At 35.4% G+C, this 21,851-nt stretch overlaps 1 protein-coding gene across 1 annotated transcript in view; it reads right to left on the reverse strand.

The window, feature by feature from the left end:
• Positions 1–3,203: 3,203 nt before the first annotated feature.
• The window catches only part of MMP16 (matrix metallopeptidase 16), a 293,454-nt gene continuing 274,806 nt past the window's right edge, over positions 3,204–21,851 (reverse strand). Inside the window, exons 8-10 of the mRNA XM_001084206.5 lie at positions 20,446–20,596; positions 10,987–11,102; positions 3,204–6,124 (exon numbers count right to left, since the gene is read on the reverse strand). Coding sequence (XP_001084206.2) covers positions 5,790–6,124; positions 10,987–11,102; positions 20,446–20,596 — 602 coding nt within the window. The 3' untranslated portion in view covers positions 3,204–5,789. The remainder of the gene's footprint in view (positions 6,125–10,986; positions 11,103–20,445; positions 20,597–21,851) is intronic.

Consider the following 21,851-nt stretch of genomic DNA (forward strand, 5'->3'; position numbering starts at 1 on the left):
GGTGATCTTATATCCTTACTTAGTATAAACAATTAACATTGTTCTAATAAATGATGCATGTCACGTCCAGTTGTAAGCTCATAATTGTGTTTAAAAATTGAAGACTGCTACGTACTTCTGCATTCTACTCAAAAATTGACAGGAATTTTACAATATCATGTGTTTTTCCCTTAATTTCTGTGAGTATGTCTAATCACTGTTCATTCTTAGGCTTTCTATACTATTGGTTTAACTTTCAAAGTGGACATGTATAAAATATTGAAACATATATTTGTAATTGGATGTTATTAATCTTACCTGAAACATTTCAGAATTGTGTCAAAATCACACCAATGGAAAAAATGGAAAATGATTTCAGAAGTACATGAAAGACAAAGGTCACAATTAGATGAGATTAGAACACTAAGGCAACTTCTTTGCTACTATGCCAAGTGTTTTAGGTTACATGATTATTGAGGTAAATTTCTATATCAGGGAAATGGCTTGTCTCAGGGGATTCTAACATTATATATCTTTCCAACTGAGGTTACTGAACACCTACCTCTTACATTTTTAGCCTGTAAGGCAATGCATGAGTATCAGATGTCTTTAAGCATGGTAACATCTAATAACCACTGGCTAAATATTACATTGATATATCACATAATCATCACTAGTGTGAAGAGCTTGAAGTGGCATTTCTTTCTCCACTATTTTATGATTGCTAAAGTAAAATTTCCAGTTGTATTATCAAGGAGTGCTATAGTTTGTCTTTATATCTAACAAAAGACTCATTTTTCTCCTCCTCCATTTCCATTATATTTATTAAATATAATAATTAGCTTTCATATTTATGGTGTGGTGCTATTCCTGGTTGCTGCTTTCTTTAATACATAAAATTCTAATTTTTAAGACATAACTGTTAAAAATTTTCTGATATAGTTATGATTCCCTCCTAGGCAACGTGGAACCTGTGACTTAGCTACATATGCTCTGGCACCTATTTCCCATGGTCACAATATATCAACATCATGAAAGTACATGAAATCCAGCCGAATGATTAGATCCTCTTATACGATTGACTTGACACATTTTGTGATATTACATATTGGCTGAGATTGCTGTAATAGGTCATCTGAAATGTACATTTTTGGTTTATATAGCATATTCTATTTGACATCTGTGATACTTTGGAATATGCCCTTGAAAGCATCAGAAATAAAATAAGCTCTTTACTGTGTTTGCTTAAAAAGATCTTACCACCATCCAGAAGATTGTTTCAGTATATGCTACAATCTCACAGACTCAATACTATCAGTAAACCCCTTTATTAGTTTCTGGAAATGATTCCAAAAACTTAAAAATATATATATATATTTTCATGACTCAGTTTAACTCAGTCTGTTTGCTTATAGCATCCATTCCTCTTCAGATAGCACTTTGAGTTTAGTTAATGTGGACACACTATTTATTCCACTGTAAGATCCACAAAGTGTGGGTGTGTATGTGTACCACACTAGAGATATTAGCATAATATGTAGAACTTGCAAATATGACTACCCCTACAATCCAGTTTATACACCATCATCTATGTACTGGAACTAGCAGTGAAGTTTGGACAATGTTCTTATCCACCACATTGTGTTTTTTAATGACCCACAGAGAGGGAATGAAAATAGGTACATAGTATATGAAATGGCCAAATTATGTGTTAATAAAAAATGATTATGAGTAATTATTAAATGTAACACTTGCTTTTTTCAGTAAACCAGTCTGTATCCTTTATTACTTAGTAATTATTTTTGGTAATCATTACTTAGTAATTTATCACATCGATTCAGAAAAGCCTTGCCCTCTGATTTATAACAGAAGTTGTCTTTGCTAGTATCACATAATGTTGTCTGATTTAGCTCTATAACCTTTGTAATCAGAAAGAGCATCTGTATTCACCTGCTCTGACTGCCATGTCAACAGATACTGTTCGGAAGTGAGTCAGTAAATTCACAACCTTATCTACAATTCTGATGCGGAATTACTGCTTTACAGGAAATTCAAACTGATCAGCTATTTTAATACTTCATTGCATTTGTTTAATAATACACAGAACAACAATATTTTACTAAAATTCTTAACTATATGGTCATTTTATGTGAAGAACATTGCCTTGTTTACATTTGTGTTTATATTAGATAAAGTAGTGATAAATGAAGCAGAACAATTAGTTTTGCAGGCATGAATGTGTTTTCATTTCAATTTGGGAAATGGTATGTCTGAGCTTTTCATGTTTTTAGTGATATTTGATGCCTCGCATATCTCTACTAATACTGAACTGACACCTTATGTTATTGACCCATGGAAATTTATTCCACATTGGTTTTGAATCAGTATTCCTATGTGTTAGATCAATTACTTTCCCTATCGCTGTTCCATTTGGATTGAGACTTTTTTCCCAAACCCCAAGTAGAAGAGGAGTCAGGAACCATACCCACAAAGTAGCTGGTGTACAATAAACAAATGGTATCCCAGTGTTTGTGATTACATTGTCCTTATTTTCTTATCTCTTGTAATAGTACAGCCTGATAATTGAAATGTTCTAGTCAAAAGAGTAGCCTTATATGCCTTTGCTTATCACATAACTCTTGTGTCATATTAAAGTAAATATGACCCAACCCTTATTCATGACATTTGCCAGAATTCAAGCATAATGATAGACTCCTTCCTTCTTAATGCTATGATTATTTTCTAGCCCTTTATACTTATAGTCTTATGACGAATCAGGATATTGTGATGAATGAGTAAAGAGGCAACAGATTGCTTATTCAGTTTCTTTCTCATTTTAGAGGAAAAAAATCAATTTTCAATGCAGGGTGATGGAGTTCCTCAATGATTTGCACATGTCCCAAAATGACACAGTTCCTCATTTCTATCTTTAGCAAAATATAGTTTCCAGTTATTTTTTCTTGATATCAAGGCCCTAAAAGGATTAAACCCTCCTACAAGCAAACACTGTAAAAACGAGCTTATGTATATAGTCCTCCATGCTTAGCAGCAGTGACTAACTCTTTATAATATCAGCATCATCTAGAATGGAAGCACTGAAGTAAAGCTACAGGGCTGACTCTGGTTCTCATTTCTTGCTTTCTTGGCCCTTGCGTACATAATCTCCAATATCCTCTTAAAATATCATCTGCATTGTATGATATTTAACTGTAAAGTCATTCTTCTTTTCTTACTGTTCTTTTTTCTTAGCCTCACAGTATATATGCTCAGGTTGTAAGAAATAACAATCTGCAAGGCTTTGCAGCATGCCACCTACAATTATAAAATATTTTCCCCAACCAAATCATAAACATGTAGTTTAACCAAAAGGCATTCTAATTTTCATGCTATGTTGAGTATAAATATAAATTCAAGGCAGCCAAACTATCCATTTCGAAATAAGAATGTATACCTACACTCATTAAAAATCATCTGGAAATGTGTATTATTAGCAAATGAGTAAGAAATTTTTACTAGTATAAAATTCCTGCCTTATATAAAAGCCACACTGGCCATTCAAGTATTTGAGGTTTTTTTTTTTCCCTATAGTTTTTTGTAATTTGTACTAAAATGATGAATTTAGACTTGAAATTATATTATAATGAAATTAAAATTCACTTCTACCTATAGGGCATTTTCAGAGTGTGCATGTAAAGAGCAAAGTGTCCATCTGCAGATCGGCCATCACCACTCTCTCCACTCTAAGGAAACAGCTCATGCTCACTAGATTTTAGAGAACAACTAATCCAATGGAGAAGCAACATCAGATTTCCTTCAGTTTGTGCCAGTTTGCAAGTTAAAGGTCAAAGGGCAAAGACATAGAACAGGACTCTTCAAGGAAAATTTTCACAGAAGACAATGTTTAAGTTGTTGTTAATGACAGTCAATAGATCAATAATCAAGTTCAAGGCAAGCTGTTCATTGTTTCAAAAGCTAATCCCCTCAAAGCTGGCTTTCACACAAAGCCAATGTCTGACTCATGGGGTGCATTCATTCTGACCATCTCTAATAAGTTCACAGCCCAGTGGCTGTAAAGCCTTTCACTGCAAGAAGCAGCTCCTAAAAATCAATAAAGAGGTCTGTCAGTTGCTGACTTTTCTCTAGGAAAAAAATATTGATACAAACCTGCTCTGCAGGTCACATGAAAATGACAATACTGCTGTTAGGACAAATTACACTCAACAATGAAATGCTTTGGTGGTCTCTTGGCTCTGTCAGTGATCAAATGGACGGCTAAATGCCAGAAGCCACACTAACCCTTTGAGAACTATGGTGGACATGCAATAGGTAATGCACTGGAGCATATTCATGCAACTTCAGAGTCATCATTTTAATTCATTTTTAAAATGGCAATGCTAACTGCATATACCAAGGCAAATTGAATTTTCATGCAATGGATTTTAAAACAGAAATTCAGTATGCCTGAAACAAAAAAAGAGAAGATGTAGGCTGTTATCAGTTTTTCAAATAAAATTTCAGTCTTACGAGATTCTTAATAAAATACCTTTTTTATTTGCCAGAAAAATTTTGGCAAGTAACATCACTTCTGTTTGTTATAAACACATTTATGTAGTCTTGTAAATCATTTAAAAATTACATGACATTATAGGACATAATGTTTTAAAAACCTGATCTTCTTGAACCTGTGACTGTTTTTACCATTGCCCAGTTCTGTAACTTATCAGATCACAAGACCAACAATCCTAAGACTCTGAAAGCTGGTGTGATAGTTCTCAAAGGGTTACACGGGTATATTACTAGTGTCACAAATCCTTGTAAAATAACTGTCACTGTAATCCACTTCAGAGATATACTGCTTCTTGCTCTGCTTTGTAATGAATATTCCTGACAGACTCATGGAAGGCCTGGGGCAATGGCCTAATACAACTTGGGAAGATTATCACAATGATGGAGGAGTAAGGTGGAAAGAAGGGGTTTAGAAATACTTCAAAAACAATTAAAAGGTCGTGTTTGAAAATAGCTATGAATATAAATGCGATGAAACATTGAGGACATAGCTGAGAACAGCTGTATAAAATGAAAAATGGATGTATTATTAAGGCTGTTACTATATTGCAGATATTTTGGCCCCTTGGTTGTTGGAAAATGGCTGTCCCAACAGTCTAACGTCCTGCATGTGTATTCCAAATCTCCCACCTGACAAAATGGTGCGTAGGAGACTATCCAAAGCAGTCAGAGAGCTATCTTCTTTGGAGACAAAGCTGTTTTGGGTCTTCACACTTTCCTGGAAGTTCAATTGTGGGTTTTTTGTTTAAACTCTTTTTTCCCTTTGTTTTAAAGCAAAAGAGAGAGAAAAAAAAAGAAAAAATAAAGAAAAAAAAAAAGAAGGAAAAATCGTGGGTTTTCTGATTTGCTTTTTTTTTTTTTCTCCCCCCAGAAGTGGGCTCAGACTTCAGAAGGAAAATAACATTAGAAACTTTTAAGAAGAATCTTTTCTTCTTTTTCTCCTCTTCTTTAGTTAATCCTGAAATTTTACTGGGCATTGAGCGTGCAGAGGAAAGGCCTAGAACTGAATGACAAAGAAAGACAAAGGACTGAAGAACAGCAGATACTGTGCATCATGGAAGCTTCCCCATGAGTGCATTTCCACTCATGTGCAGGACCAGCAACCCTCTGGGTTTGAAAGGTCAGCCCCGAATCAGGCTGCCGCAAGCCTGCTCCTAGCTAGGAAACAGCATAACAGCTCTTGTCTTGAATCTCAAGTTACCACAAACTCCTGCAAAAGAAAGAAAGAAGAAAAAATCCCTACATCACACCCACTCTTGCATAGAGCGTTTACAGTACAGTATGTGGCGGGGTGTTCCTTTCCTCTTGAACTGGAACACAGTGTAAACCAATACAAGGAGGCATAAGGCCAAGATGCAGGGAATGACAATAGCTATGGCTTTCACAGTGCTGGCTGTGTTGTCCAGTTTGATGACAATGTCTACATCATCTGGTGGGCTGTGTCCTTCTTTAACTCTGTCTGTTGGTCCATCACAGCCCATAAAATCCTTGAGGATGGATCTTGGATATCCAGGTTCTACCTTGAGTATCTGGTTGTTGAATTTCCAATACTCCTTTCCTTTGTAGAAATACGTAAAGCCTAGGGGGAAAAACATACACACACACAGGTACCACTTATTTGTGACAGTGTATATGTAGAGAAATGTTATTAAAATAGGCTATGTCTTAAGAGATGTATTTTAAGGCCCTTCAGTTTTCATAGGAAGAAAACACTATTTTCAGCTCAGCTGTCTGTTAAGATGGCTGTGGCTGCTGTGCTCCAGGAATGATGCCATCTAATGCCTATGGAAAGCTCAGTCCAGAGAGAGAAATATCATTTACAGAGGACTGTTCAAAGACTGTGCTATGCAATCTACTCCTAGTCCAAGCTAGAAAAGAGAACCTTATCTTTTTGCTTGCTTATAGGACTGCTGTTACAAAATTACATATTAGTGTGATAATATCAACCTATATTGAAAGATGCTGAAACAGCCTTATAAACTGAAACACTGTTTACTCTCAGGCTGTTACTGGGAACATTGTTCAATGTATGATAAAGAAGCTTCTCTATGAAACACCTCAAGGGAAATTTCTAATCATCTTAGTATCAGGAATCTGTGCTCCTTCTAAACAACAGGTTTCCTTTTGTAATTTGGATGAGAAATCATAATAAAATATAAATCCTAAAACTGGAGGGGCTTTCATTTGTCTGCAAAGAATCTGAACATGTAAAGACGTATTCATAGCATTTGGTACTCTAACCTCATTTCTGGCTCTAGGTCATAAACATTTTGTTCCTTCTCCTTTTGTCCTCTTTATTTTACTTTATTAAAAGTATGTTTAATTTGTGTCACCTAGCTATATTTTATAGAAGTACCAAAGCCATTATTCACTATTTTAAGAATAAAATAGAACATAAATCTACAATTCCATTTTTAATACTTCCTAGTACCTTATATTTCACGGGGAGGAGGTGGGATGTGGGAGGCTCAAGTAACATGCAATTTATTTTCTAAAACATTATGAATGCATACAATACACTTTGTAAGCTCCTGATGATTAAACTACAAATAGGGACATTTTTTCCTAGGTCTGTTCTCCAAATTTTATCCTTTTGTTGGGCACATATCCATTTTTTTTCTTTCTGTCCACAGCTCATTCATGTCAAGTTTCTGTGTGACTATAATACTTTGACTTAATTTGTCCTTTGAGATAAAACTTAAAAAAATCAAGAAGAAATGTTTTAACGCTATAATTACTTAAAACTATATTTTAGGAGTTATCTATTTTTGATAGAAAGCATAATTCATAGTTTGTAATCATTAATGAAGGTAATATTTTTTCCTGTTTTATTGAGGACTTATTATGGAAGAAGCATTGTGTTAAAGTTTAGTAGATGACCTGTCTTTTAATCCTCTCAAATACTCTATCAGGTAGAATTAACTATCCTTTCTTTTAAGCCCACGATATTGAGGATCAGAGACAAAATAACATGCTCATGTTCTGGTGAACACAAGATTTAAATCTTCATCTAGATCTAGAGCCTGGATACTTAATAATTTTTTAAGACTGGGTCCCTTTAGATATCTACTGTCTTTTTCATTTGAGACTGAGTTTCGCTCTTGCTGCCCAGGGTGGAGCGCAATGTCCCGATCTCGGCTCACGGCAACCTCTGCCTCCCGGGTTCAAGCGATTCTCCTGCTTCAGCCTCTTGAGTAGCTGGGATTACAGGCATACGCCATCAGGCCTGGTTAATTTTGTATTTTTAGTAGAGATAGGGTTTCTCCATGTTAGTCAGGCTGATCTCAAACTCCTGACCTTAGAGATCTCCTGTCTTTTATCAAATACTTGTAGTTTAAACGTCCAAGGGTGTGAGAGGTATCATTTTTGAATGAAGAACTCTGACATCTCTCAAGAAATTTTAGATAGGGCAGATGATCACTTCAGGGCACTTTATTCTGGAAATCATTCTGTTCAATGCCATAAACACCTACTGCTGCTTTTAGTTTCGTAGGACAGTTTTGCAATGAGGGCAACTTGCCAAGTGAAAACAGGTGTATGTAGATTCGAGTTGTTCTGCTGAGAGTTGGTATTTGATCACATTAATGAAATTCAATATAATTACTCAACAGGCTTGGATGAAGAAATGGGCCTGCCATTGTAACATTGAGGGCCTGCCAAATAACAGTACATTAGACAATCATAGTTAAATAATGGCATTCATCTAGAATTAAACAGACCTTCAAAACAGGTGAATGCACTTCTTATATAAACTGGAAACCAACAGCCGGAAGTGTCCTCATCTTCAATTTTTAGCTAAAGCTAATTACTATGGAGCTACTGGGCATTACACAAAAGTTAAGAAGTTTCTATTTACATACTATACAGTTCTGTAGGCCAAATTTTATAGTAACACACTCCACATATAGGAGTAGAATTGTAGTTATTGAATATACTTGGTACACATAAAAAGTCTAGGTTTGTTGTAGAGGCTCATGCCTGTAATCTCAGCACTCTGGGAGGCCGAGGCAAGAGGACTGCTTGAGCCCAGGAGTTCAACACCAGGCTGGGCATCATACAGGAGTTACGGACCAGCCTGGGTACCATAGTTAGATGAGACCCTGTCTCAGAAAAAAAAAAAAAAATGTCTAGTTACTAGGAGATAGTGTAAGCATTTGAAAGGAAGTAGCCTAAAATCTTAGTAATAGAAGTATGTCAAACCTTGACCCTGCAAATTCATCTTGTTCAATAATTTAGGGTTTTTTCATTTATGAAAGTCAGTTGGTTGAATAAATATTTAGGTATTTGTATTTTTTTTTCTTTTAAAAGCAGCTTTGACATGTATTTTTGTATACATGCTTATGAAGAACAACTTCTGGTGAATTCTTAACTAAATTTTCATTGTTTTGAGAAATTCTGGAAAATAAATTAATGAGGCTATGTTTTATTTGATGATCCTTTTATGTTTGACTGAACCTTACTGGACTTTTCTATTGTTTGATCCTAAAAGTGTAATGAGAGATAATTCTCCACAGCTGGTACTACTATATGGCTTAGGAGATGCACCCTGAGAGGAGGGTCTCTGTGTTCTATTTCTTACTCTTACATGCTCATTAGTAAGAAGTTGCTATTTAATACATGTGGATGAATAAACTGATGTGCTCATCTTTCACATGTTTTCATTTCTTTGTCCTTTTTAAGTGTATAGCTTCGAAAGTTTTGAGGCATATTATTAATGTGATTTTACTACCTCCGACGTGACTTTATAGTGACTTCCTTTACCCTCTTATTCCTTTCCCTTTTATCTCAGAGAGTTATGTTTTAATCTTAGTCTCACTGTACTATGGATTTCTGCTTCTGTCACATACAAGTAATATCTTAACTTGGTCTTTCAATTTTCTGAGCCAATAGAATACAAACAAATTATTTTTCTCAGCCAGTACTATGATCAGGACTTCAAGGTTCTTTTTGACTTTGCCTCTGCCTAGTGTTCCACTTCTGGGACACCATCACACAGAATGTAGTGGTATATCATTATACATACAGCAATGCTCAAAAAACAGTACATGTACTTTGATTTTTCTGATTGGTATTAATTTATCCTGGTTCTAAGTTCTTTCAAGTTTATACTAGCATAGAGTTTTCTTTTTCTTCCTTTTTTTTTTTTTTTTTTTTTTCTGAGAAAGAGTCTGGCTCTGTTGCCCAGCCTGGAGTGCAGTGGCATGATCACAGCTCACTGAAACCTCCTTTTCCTGGTTTCAAGTAATCTTCCTGCCTCAGGCTCCTGAGTAGCTGGGACTACAGGTGCATGCCACCATGTCTGGATAATTTTTATATTTTTAATAGAGATGGGGGTGTCACCATTTTGGCCAGGCTGGTTTCAAACTCCTGACCTCAGGGAATCTACCCACCTCAGCCTCCCAGGCGTGAGCTCCCATCCTCTGCCAGTGTAGAGTTTTCTTAATCTTGCAATAGGCTTATGGTCAATCACAGTTTTCAGTGCTAGTGTGATTTTTTCACTCTCCCCTGACCCTTTCATTAACTTTGCTTTCTCTTCCTTGCCCCTAGATGCACTTAAGTTTGTCTTGCAAAAGATGCCTGTTTTTGCTTATGTTGAACATACGTCACAGACTTTTCATGTTATTGAGGACATATATAATATACTATTTTCTTATGCTTCATATGGAAAATAATTTGATGAGGTAAATTTTTTTCTCTGTATTTCAGAATGTCATTTTCCTTTCCTTTGTTCTGAAATATTGCATATAAATTCAATTTCAAATTATTATTATGATTTATTCGTATTTACTAATCCCTGGATGAGAAGAGATATGTTTACATTTCATATATGCCAACAGATAGGGGAGTACTGATTATCCATGGCTTAGCTAACTTTCCACTCGGGATCTAGCTGAATGTGAAATCCTGGGATAGCAAGTAAAGAGGCAGCTCTTGGATTTTTTTCTTGTTATTATGCCATCATATATCCACTCTATTCTCACTATATTGAGCTGGAATCTTCCTTCCTTGCTGACACTCTAAGTCAAAGAATACATAAAAAATTATAATTCTCAACATGCATTATTACCAGATATAATACCTCGAGTGGCACCTCTATCTTCCTTGTGACCGGTTCTGTCCCATGTATTTTTATTATCTTTACAGGAATTTTAATACAAATACAGGTGAGATTACTTCCAAGGTATACACAACTTCCATATTAAACTATTACTCATCTTTTTTCTAATGACTTTTTTACAAACTAAAATAAGTGGAGGTTAAAAAATGTCTACAGCATAATATTACATGTAAATCTAGGAAAAAAAGTTCATATAAATAGAAATACAGTATTACATAGCTCCAGTATAGCACTTTCCAATGGCTTAATTTAGCACAGTGAAAAAGCCTAATGTGTTACTAAGATAGCAAACTTATGAAATGTAGAAAGCACATGTTGCATACCATTTTCTTTGTGTACAAATGCTCCCTGAGGAGATTCAGGGATCCCTTTCCAGACTGTGATTGGCTTGGGATAGCCAGGGTCCATTGTTTTCATTTCTTCACTATATCTCCAATATCTACAAAGGATAAAAACAACAACAACCACCACCACAATAACACACATATAAGGGAAAGATTATGCATACAAACAATAATAGCTAACATTTATTAGACCTTTGCTGTGCGCTTGACTTTGTTACCTGTGCACCTGCTAATGATTTACAGAACTCCAACTGGCAAGCTCTGATTTAAATAACTGAAAATACAATTGGCATAAGGCATTTATTCTGTTTCTTCTCCTGCATATATTAAAAATGGGCATCTTATTGTCCATATCCTGCCTGTGTTAAAAATAAGTTCTTATTCAGTATGCTAAAGTGAATAAAAAGTGCTAGCTAAGTATATTTATAGTTCATAAGGACATCACCAACCTGCATATATATATCAGAGGTTTTCATGAGTTTTTAAAATCTTTCTTAGGAAGCAGAACATTTTTTTTTGAAATAATCTTAAGTAGAATCTTGATTTATTTCTTCATTCAGTACATATTTAGTGAATATATATTATGTTGCTGGCATTATTGTAGGGCTAGAGATACAACCTTGAACAACACCGATATGCTGTGGTTCTCACCGATCTCACATTATAGGATATGTGAGGATATGAGCAATAAACTAATTTATCAATAAATATATACTATGACAGGAGGTGATAACACCTATGAAAAAAGCAAAGCAGATAGAGTTATCTAGGAATATCAGAAGCCACGTTAAATTGGTGGACTGAGAGGTCCTGTCTGATAAGTTGACATCTGAGCACAGAAAAGTGAGGAGCAATACATGTAGTTTTTGGGAGAAGAACATTCCAGGCAGAGAAACTAGGAGTTGAAAATTCCTGTGGCAGGCACATGCTGGAATACCTGTGTCTACAAGGAGGCTGGGGTGACTGGAATTGAGTTAGTAATGCGGACACAAGGTGAGAGTCAGAACCAGAACCTAAGATTAGACAAGCCTTTACACTACAGTAAGCCTTTGGTTTCCCTCTAAGAGAGACGGGAAGCCAATATATATTTTGAACAGAGGAGCTTAAACTTAAAGAATACACTGGTTGCTATGAGTAAAAGAGTTTGAAGGAGGTAAGGCAGAAGTAGGAATGCCAGTTGGGATGTCACTGCAATAATCCTTGGACTAAGGAGTCAACAGCTATAGGATTGATGATAAATCAAGGCATTTGGGATATATTTTAAAGGAAGAGCCAAAGGACGTATTCATGGATTAGATGTGGAGTGTGAAAGAGAAGGAAGCTGAGCATGACTCAAGAATTTTAAGCCTGATTATCTAGAAGAAGAATGTTATCATTCAGTAAGGTAAGGAAGTAAGGGAAGGTAAGCTGAGATGAATTGAGGAATCTTGACTTTGGTGTTAGCTACTTTAAATTCAGACTTCAAGGTGGAGCTGTTGAGGAAGAAACTGGGAATGTGAGTATAGACGTTAGGGCTGGTCTTGATTGGAGTACGAAAGTGTAGACATTAATACAAATAAGAGCAAAACTCACCAAGAGTTAGAACTCTCAGACTCTTATCCCTTCACAGGGTAGTCCTTGAGCTACTTTCACAGAACCCCTAGACTTCCAAGGAACAAATTGTGAACATCCCTACTTTGGATCACTCATTATTGTTCATGTATTTTAAGAGTAAAATGAGTTTATATTTTGAATGGTCACAAAGATTGACAAAAGGGTAAAATCATTGGGAGTTCACAGTGATATCACTGATTTCAGGCAGCCCGGTTGCTCTATGCATTATTTTACTTAATCACAACAAACCCATGAGATAGTCATCACTGTCCCCATCGGAGAGAGGAGAATTCTTGGAGGACAATGAATGATAGGTAGAAGTATAACCATGTTTGTCTGATTTCAGATAACCATGTTTATCTGCTATTTTCACCATAAAGGCAGTTTCCAAATTCATTTGATGCCACTAAATATGTTTCCCGATTTTATTTGACAATGCTTTTCCCCCGCTAAACATCTATGGTGATCTACTAAAGCTAGTGTTTCACCAACACATATCTGGGAAATGATACATTTTTAAAAAATTATTTTTGTCTTAGCCATTTTATCTGAAATTAGAAAAAAATAAGTATTTTCTAGTTTGGATATGCCTCTGCCAGGCCTATGGAGGATTCTTTACCTACAGAGCTCTGGGGTCCTGTGCAAAGGTTTTGCTATAAATTCCTAGAAACCTCATTTGAGTAACTTCTGGAATTCCTCCATCCATTGAAGATGCACTTCCTCCATCTTCAATGTTCACACAGAAAAAGATTGTTTCAGGAAGTGTTCTAAGAAATAACACCCAAAGAAGAGTTTACACCAAAAGCGAAACTGTCACGGGTATTTGTCACAGGTTCTCATCACATCAAAGATGAGAACAGATCTGACGAACAAATCAGAAATAGCTACATGGAGAAGCACTGAGCTGAAAGAATGGTGCCTGAACTGCATCATTTGGAAGAGCACAATGAAGTGGAATCATTAGTGTATCATGCCACCAATTCTAAAATATATTTTCTTTCACATTTTGTTCATGGAAACATTTACTTTTAAATTAAAATATTTAAATTAAACATCATTTCTGAATATTCCTGTCCCACAGAACATTCTGTGATGAATGGTTAATGTAGTTGAGATTTGCTCATAATCTAAAGATCTCTTCTCTCAAGTAAATATCTCAGTGGGGTTTACAATAGTGTATATATAAATATATAAAACTGCTTTCCACACTTGAGCAAAGAAAGTCTCTTGCAGGGAAATAGTCAAATACCTATTTCATGGATCCTAAGAAACACTTTTTCACATTTTACATCTCTCAACATCAGAATGCCCTTTCAACAGATACAGTGTTACTTTACTTGACAGGGTTTTCCTCTCATAATAGAATAAATAATGACATATCTTAACAATACATGGCATTTTTAGATGACATAAACTATAACTTAAAGTGAGCTTTTAAATTCTAACTTAAAATTTGGACTAGGGTCGGGTGTGGTGGCTCACACCTGTAATCCCAGCACTTTGGGAGGCCGAAGTGGATGGATTGCTTGAGCCCAGGAGTTTGAGACCAGTCTAGGCAACATGATGAAACCCTGTGTTTACCAAAAACAAAAATCTAGCTGGGCATGGTGGTGTGCATCTGTAGTTCCAGCTACTCAGGAGGCTGAGGTGGGAGGATCTATTGAGACCAGGAGGTTGAGGCTGCAGTGAGCTGCGATTATGCCACTGCACTCCAGTGAGGGCAACAGAATGAGACCTTGTCTCAAAAAAATAATAATAGGCCAGGTATGGTGGCTCATGCCTATAATCCCACCACTTTAGGAGGCCGATGCGTGTGGATCGCCTGAGGTTCAAGAGGAGTTCAAGACTAGCCTGGTCAACACGGCGAAGCCCTGTCTCTACTAAAAAATACAAAAATTATCTGGGCGTGGTGGCAGGTGCCTGTAATCCCAGCTATTTGGGAGGCTGAAGCAGGAGAATCGCTTGAATCCAGGAGGCGAAGGCTGCAGCAGGCCGAGATAGCGCCACTGCACTCTGGCTTGGGCAGCAGAGAGAGACTCCATCTCAAATAATAGTAATAATAACAATAAATAAAATTTGGAATAACTTAAAATCCTGAGGACAATGGGATCACATCCTGCATGTGATTTAAGTAACATTAATACATACCTAGCAACCAGATTAGTTTTCTGAGAAGTAGTTATGTTTTTATGTAGAAAAACTACACTTTATATAGCATTTTGTAGATATAAAGTAAATTTATACACATATATTGTTTTGCTTAAATCCCTCAACAGTCTTTTACATCACATATTACAGAGTTCTCCACAATAATATCCTAACCATCGATTTAGTATGAATTGTCACTCAATTTAAGCAATGACAGAGCATTGGGTATCATATTATTCAAAGACAATTGACTTAGTCACATTTACTGCATTTGAATGTGGTAGAATTGAAATTCAAATGTTACTGCTGGTGTCTGCCTGTAGTTCTTATTCTCTCAATGCTGTCATTCAAACAATTGGTGTTCATTGTTTGGGTATAGCTTTCCTTTCTCCCTTAGTCTGTTCATTCATAGATTCATTCACCCACTGATGCTTTTCTGTGCACCTATATTATATGCCAGACTCATAGGATTCAGAGAGATCTCATTTCAGGAAAACGTTAATGGAATGTAAATTGTATTACACTCTTTTGTAGGAACATAATTTGGGTATGAATTCGTCAACATAAACGCATTTTTCCCTCTCAGCAGATAATACAAAACAATAATTTAGGATCATTTTACAATTTTAGAAAAAAACAACATAGGCTCAATCCCAAAGGTTGTCTGCTTTGTGTCAGCTTTGAAATATATCCAGTAAACTGGAATGCAATTAGAATTATCTATATTTAGTGCTGTCTTATAAAAGGTGCTGAGGCTTATTCATAAACATTGCTTTGTATTTTAATTTTCAACATATTTGAGCATATGTCAACATGAACAAAAAAGCTCATCCCACTGAGTTTTTCTCCCTGAAAAATAAGCTTATAGATGCATTAGAAGTAAATTAGCATATTCAGATGAGAACACTGTGTACATCAACCATTTGGGGGGTTTAAAATGTAGATATTTTCATGGAAAACATTGAAATTTTGTGTGGGAGGGTCAGTAAGCAATAAAAGCTATTATAAATGAAGCTCATAGCTCTTTCTTCTGATTCATCAGTTATCTCTACTGTAGAATTTTGACTTTAATCAGATGATTTTTTTTGAGATTAGCAGTCTTAATCAATGCCCCCAAATCCCATTCCTCAGAATCAGTCTTAAAAATGCAACAGAATAGAAAATATCAATATATCAGTTTTTGCTATATTTTTGAATGAATCAAAACATATACATTAAGAAATTACTTTATAAACATACCATTAAAGCTGGAAGAAATAAATGTATTTTTCTATTTGACTGTTAGTGATGATAATAATCAAGAAAATAAAGTAGGTCTACATTTTGTTCTTTTTATTTGAAAATACCTTAAAATTCTCAACAGCTAAGCTTCTTATGAAATATGGCAATAGAGTCTTAGATATGTTTGTGAGATGTTGAGAGATGACTTAGAAATATAGCATTTTAAGCTAAATGTTATGAAGATCAAAACTTATCCAAGGATCAAATTGTAGTGTATTAACAAAAGGGCAAGTAGGAATCTGAGGGACTGAGTTCCATGCTGTATGTGAAATAGTACAACACTCTATATTTTAATCTGAATTTACAGATTTATTTAAAGAACTGTCATTTCATCTACTCTCTTTAGCTATCTCTATACTTAGAAGATTTCACATGAACTCCTGCTTTCAATACCATTTATATGTCAATAAGTCTGAGATCTGTGCCTCCAACTAAACTCTCCATTAAGATGCAAACTCAATTATCTAACCACCTACTTGACTTCTTCACTTGGTGCATAAATAGGCACCTCAGTCAAGCATGGATATTTCAATCTCTTAATCCCTTCCCCCAATATCACTCTCCGTGTCTGTCTTGTCTCCAGATAAGGTGCTATCTACTTAATTACTTGGGTGGAAAGCCTAGATGTTGCCCTGATTTATTTTGTTCCTCCCCTAAAATCCAAGCCCTGAGGACAACTTGCTATCATACTCAAAATGTATCCTGCACCCACCCACTTTGCTCCATCTCCACCGCTATCATCATGTCTTCCTGCACTCCTTCAATGGTCTCCCAGTTACCCTCCACGCCTCCAATCTTGGAGCCCATTCTTCACACAGAAGCCAGCACAATCTTTGTGAATACACAGAAGATCATATCACTTTCCTGTTGAAAACCCTCCAATGCCCCTTCCTTGTACTTAGAATAAAATTCAAACTGTTTGCCATAGGCTACAGGGCCCTGTGAAATCTGGTCCCTATCCTCCAGTTTCCACCACTTACCCACTATGCTCTAGCAACACTGTTTTTGAACAATCCAACTTCTTTCCTACATTATTGCCTTTGCATGACTATATCACCCACCTGCAACACAGTGTCCTGAATAGCTTTCTATGGCTGAAACGTCTTCCTACTCAAGTCCCCACTCAAGTGTCCCCTTCACAAGTGAGGCCTTCCCCCAAGTCAACACTAAGTCCTAACCTGTCCTTACCACCAGGAGTCTCATTTCTCACTGTGAAAATTATCAGGGTCATTTATTTGTTTACTGTTTATTATTTGTCTCCCCCAACACAGTCTAAGTGCCATGAAACTAGGAGCTCTGTGGTCTTTCTTTCTACTACTCCATCTTCATTACCTAGCACATGTCACATACTTTGTGTTTCAAAATGCATTATTGAATGAATGAAATAAGTGCTAGGGTAGGACACGTGCAGAAATATTAAGGAAGCAGGCATTAGAGCTACCGAGAATAGAATGGGCTGCCTCATGTTCATACTGTCACAGGCAGTTTGGTGGAGAGGGAAGGGTACTCTTGGGCTGTAATTGAGGGTATCTAGATTTTGGTAGGAAGTGAACAACATGCAGGGCTGACATATGACAGCATCTAATTTAAAGACGTGCTTTGTTTGCATAGTAAATTATTTTAAGTAATCTTGATTTTGAATGCTTTTCTAGAGTTTTTGCACTTTCCAGCTCACCACAGTACTCGTCATTCGCTATTGCCTTGGATATACTACTTTACCCAGTGTTACAGCCATTACTCACCTGATCTGTTTAAGGACTTGAATTTTTTACAGCTGTTCTAGATACTCACTAAAATCATTTTTGCTCTTAGCCTTAGATAAATAGAAAACTGTTGACATAATTTTTTTCTTTTTTGTAAGCAGAAAAATGGAAGTGGGAGAAGAGGGGAGAAATAATAAAAAATACTCATATAAAAGTGACAACTAAATTGTTTCTTTGTTTCAGTTAGAGAGTTTAATGTCTTTTCCATCTAACTTTTAAATCTAGAATAAACATATTGATAATTTACTGTTGACTCTAGAAATACGTAATTATACGACTATGGAATAATTTGTTTATAAAACATCTATAATTCATGACATCTTACATAAGATCACACACGGAAATTAATTGAAATCCTGCTTTCAGTTTTTTAAAACCTATAAAACCATAGTTATTTAAACAGAACTTAAAAGTAATAAAGGTTTTTCTGTATTTAGCATGTAGAAAATACATTTTCTGTATTTAGCATGTAGCTTTTCAAATGGGGAGTAAATGATCTAAAAAACCCTTTTCCTGTTTTCTATAGTCTTTATTCTTCTATACTTTTGGAATCTAACCTCCACTGATTTCACAAATTTAAGGTAGTTCACGTTTAATCTTTAAACTTAAATGTTCCAATAAGAACTAAATTTTTAGAATGAAAATATTTTAAATGTAATCTCTACATTTGTGGGCAAAAGAGCTATCCGATAATGAAATGGGCATTTTTATTATTATCTATGAAACTTTAATTAAACTGTTATATAAAAGTTCAGCTTCCATTTTCTGTCCCCTAGAAGCCAACTTCTCCAAAGTGTCTCCTCAGTCTTTCATTTTTGCCCTTTTTTGAGAAAAAGAAAAAAGTGCAACTCCATATAGTACTGAGATCTGCATGGTACTCATTCAAGCAATTAAAATCAGCCGGTGAACTTAACAACCTTAAGGGTTATACCATTTTAAAGAATATGTTATAAGTCTGCAGATTTATTTTCATTAGTGGTCACTATGCAGTGGCAATAAAGTTCTTCTCCTTTCATACCCTATTACATTGACATCCTGTTGAGAGTCATACTTTTTGTGGCTTTAAGTAGCATCTTCTCCTTTGATCGAATTTTTGTTTGATAGATATTTTTAATTTGTGATTTAGTAAGAAACACTAAAGCACAGTCTAATTTTATTATAATGAATTAAAATCAACTAGCATTTTGCTATGGAAAAATAGAGAAATATTGCATATAAAGTTAGTAAAAGGATAAATTTAAAAGTGTACATTCTTGTTCATGGAAGCGAATTATAGCAACTTTTGGTTCACACATAAAGCTCAATGTTTGAAATCATTTGCAATTAAAAATTGTAAATTTCCAAATAAACAAAGTTTATAGTCTTACTTACTTTTCTCCTAAAGTTGGAGACATTGCATAGGGTTATTTTATGCTAAGATAATATGGCAAACTCAGTAATGGAATGTTGGACATTGAAGCCTGTACTTTATATGTGTGTATTTTTTAAAAAATTTACTAACAAATGGAAGTACAATGGCAGACTTAAGTCATCCTACAAACCAATGAAGTCTACTTATGAATTTCTCATTGTGAGCTAGCTAGTAATAATGTAATTAAAATTTGATTTTTGATTTTTTAATTTAATATTTATTTAAATTAATAAAAATATAGGCTTCGACTTATATATATTCCATTTGTAATATCTGTTAACAACTGGGCAGGGCTAGGGCTATATCTGCCTAATAGCTACCATAAGGTTTTTTTTTTTTTTAATTTTGTTTTCGTTTTTGAGACAGGGTCTCACTCTGTTGCCCAGACTAGTTTGCCTCCTGGTTCAAGTGATTCTCATGCCTCAGCCTCCCAAGTAGCTGAAATTACATGGCTGTAATTCCATACCTGGCTAATTTTTGTATTTTTAGTAGAGAGGGTTTTGCCATGTTGGTCAGGCTGGTCTTGAACTCCTGAGCCCAAGTGATCCACCCACCTTGGCCTCCCAAAATGCTGGGGTTACAGGCATGAGCCAACGCACTCAGCCTTACTGTAAGTTTTAAACTAACAATTCTCTTTCAATTTGTGAACTCTGTTAGTAATATCACAAAAGAAAAAAAAAATAAGAGAGTAAAATAGCTGGGAGAAAATATTATCCTTCAAGCTAAAAGTATTTAGTCCAGTGATAGTTTGACTATGGTATCTAAATAAATGGCTTCTTAAGAAATATAATCTGTGACTAAACTGAAATTATTTGGAAGTCTTCACAATTGATTGTATACAAAGTATAAAAATTTAACTTTGAGTGTGAAACAACAAAAATCATGTGCTAAAAAGTATGTTTTTTTTCTCAACAAAGTAAGTAAAATTCCCCAAAAAATGTATCGCAAGAACACACATATACACAGCTTACATAGTATTATGGGCATGTTACAATTATGGGGAAATGAAAAAACATATGCTAGGTATACATATTCATAAGAAAGTCACCTTAGCTGAATATATTCAAGAAAGATTTATCTTAAATATTATTTGAAATATAAAACAATTTTTAATTGCATTAACTCCTGTGTTAAATCCACCAGGATTCTTCATCAACAGCTCATGCCTCTGATAGACTAGAAGTGCTGATTTTCTAAACATTAGTTAATTAACTGTTTTTCTCATCACAAGTATATACTGACCTGTCTCCCTTGAAGAAATAGGTTTTCCCAACGTCCTCCCACCAAATGGCTGAATCAATACCATGAGGGGGAATTCCACTTCCAAGGGTTATCAAGTCATGAGGGTAACCAGGTTGAAGAGTTGTATCCTTGAACACCCAATATTTGTTACCTGTATGAAATAAGTGTAAATGCAGAATATACTAATTTAATGTCAGAAATTAGAATATATCTAATTAACACAATACATTTAAAATTATTATATTAAATATATACTATACATTTAAAATTATACTAAATATATATCATATTAAATCCTTGAAATAAGTTATTAGTTGTCCCATCTGGAATATTGATGTTATCTTTGAAATATCATTCACAAGTGGATATAATGAACACTACTTATTAATATAAAAATATAACCAAAATTTGTGAGTGAATTTAAAAAATAAAATAGATCTACAACTTCACCATAAAGAAACAATTCTAAGTCAAGGATGAAGGATTCTTCCCCTAGGAATTAGAGGTCCTACTTTTTTTCAAGGCTAAATCATTCCTGTATTTTGAGCAACGGGTATGCCCTCAGATTGACTTAGTGATTATAACCTCTACTCGACTGAAACACTTCCTCTGGGCTGGTCCTTTCCTCTGATTATATAAATGTTCACAAGTCTCCCTAGTCTTATATATTCATCCTCCCTTGACCTCATGCCCTCTTCTGTTAACTCTATTCCTGCCTTTAAGAGTGGTAACTGAGGGGAGGAAAATGTTAACTTTAACCATGTTTGGAATTGCTGGAGCATGGCATGATGATACCAAAAAGCAGACAAAAGCAGACAGGCTTTAGTCAGTTGTATTGCTATTTGACAATTCTCTACAGACAGCACATTTCCTCATGCCCTCCCTGTGCCCCTGGCCGACTGCGCCCACCACTTCCCTTTCTGGTATGCCTATCAAGTTTCAGTCCACTAAGCTTTTTGTTCTGGAGTCACCAATGCCCTCCAACTAAACAATTTTCCATCCTTATCTATTGACACAATTGACCACCTTAAGTACTTTCCTCCCTGAGCTGCCAGAAAACCATTTTCTTTTGTTTTGCTTGTTCTCTAGCTGCTCCTTTCTGGGCTTACTGTATTGTACTCAGCCCTTGAATGTTGTTGTTTCCTAGGATTATGTTCTCTGCTTTCTTCTCTTCTTATCCTAAATAAGGAAGGGTCACAAACTCAAATAACTACAGGGGCCAGGTTAGGGATGATAGTAGTAGTACAGTATCTACACTAATATTGAGATATTTCCAAAAAAGTCAGTAAATATCTATTACCCTAAAGGCGTATTTCCCTCCTTCCCCAAGTCCTCTTCTCCTGGGCCTTCTGAATCATTCTATGATCCAGCATCGTCTTGGATCTCTGGCACCTCCTGGGGTTAAT

This window comes from Macaca mulatta, chromosome 8, assembly GCF_049350105.2.
Source record: "Macaca mulatta isolate MMU2019108-1 chromosome 8, T2T-MMU8v2.0, whole genome shotgun sequence".
Lineage (NCBI taxonomy): Eukaryota > Metazoa > Chordata > Mammalia > Primates > Cercopithecidae > Macaca > Macaca mulatta.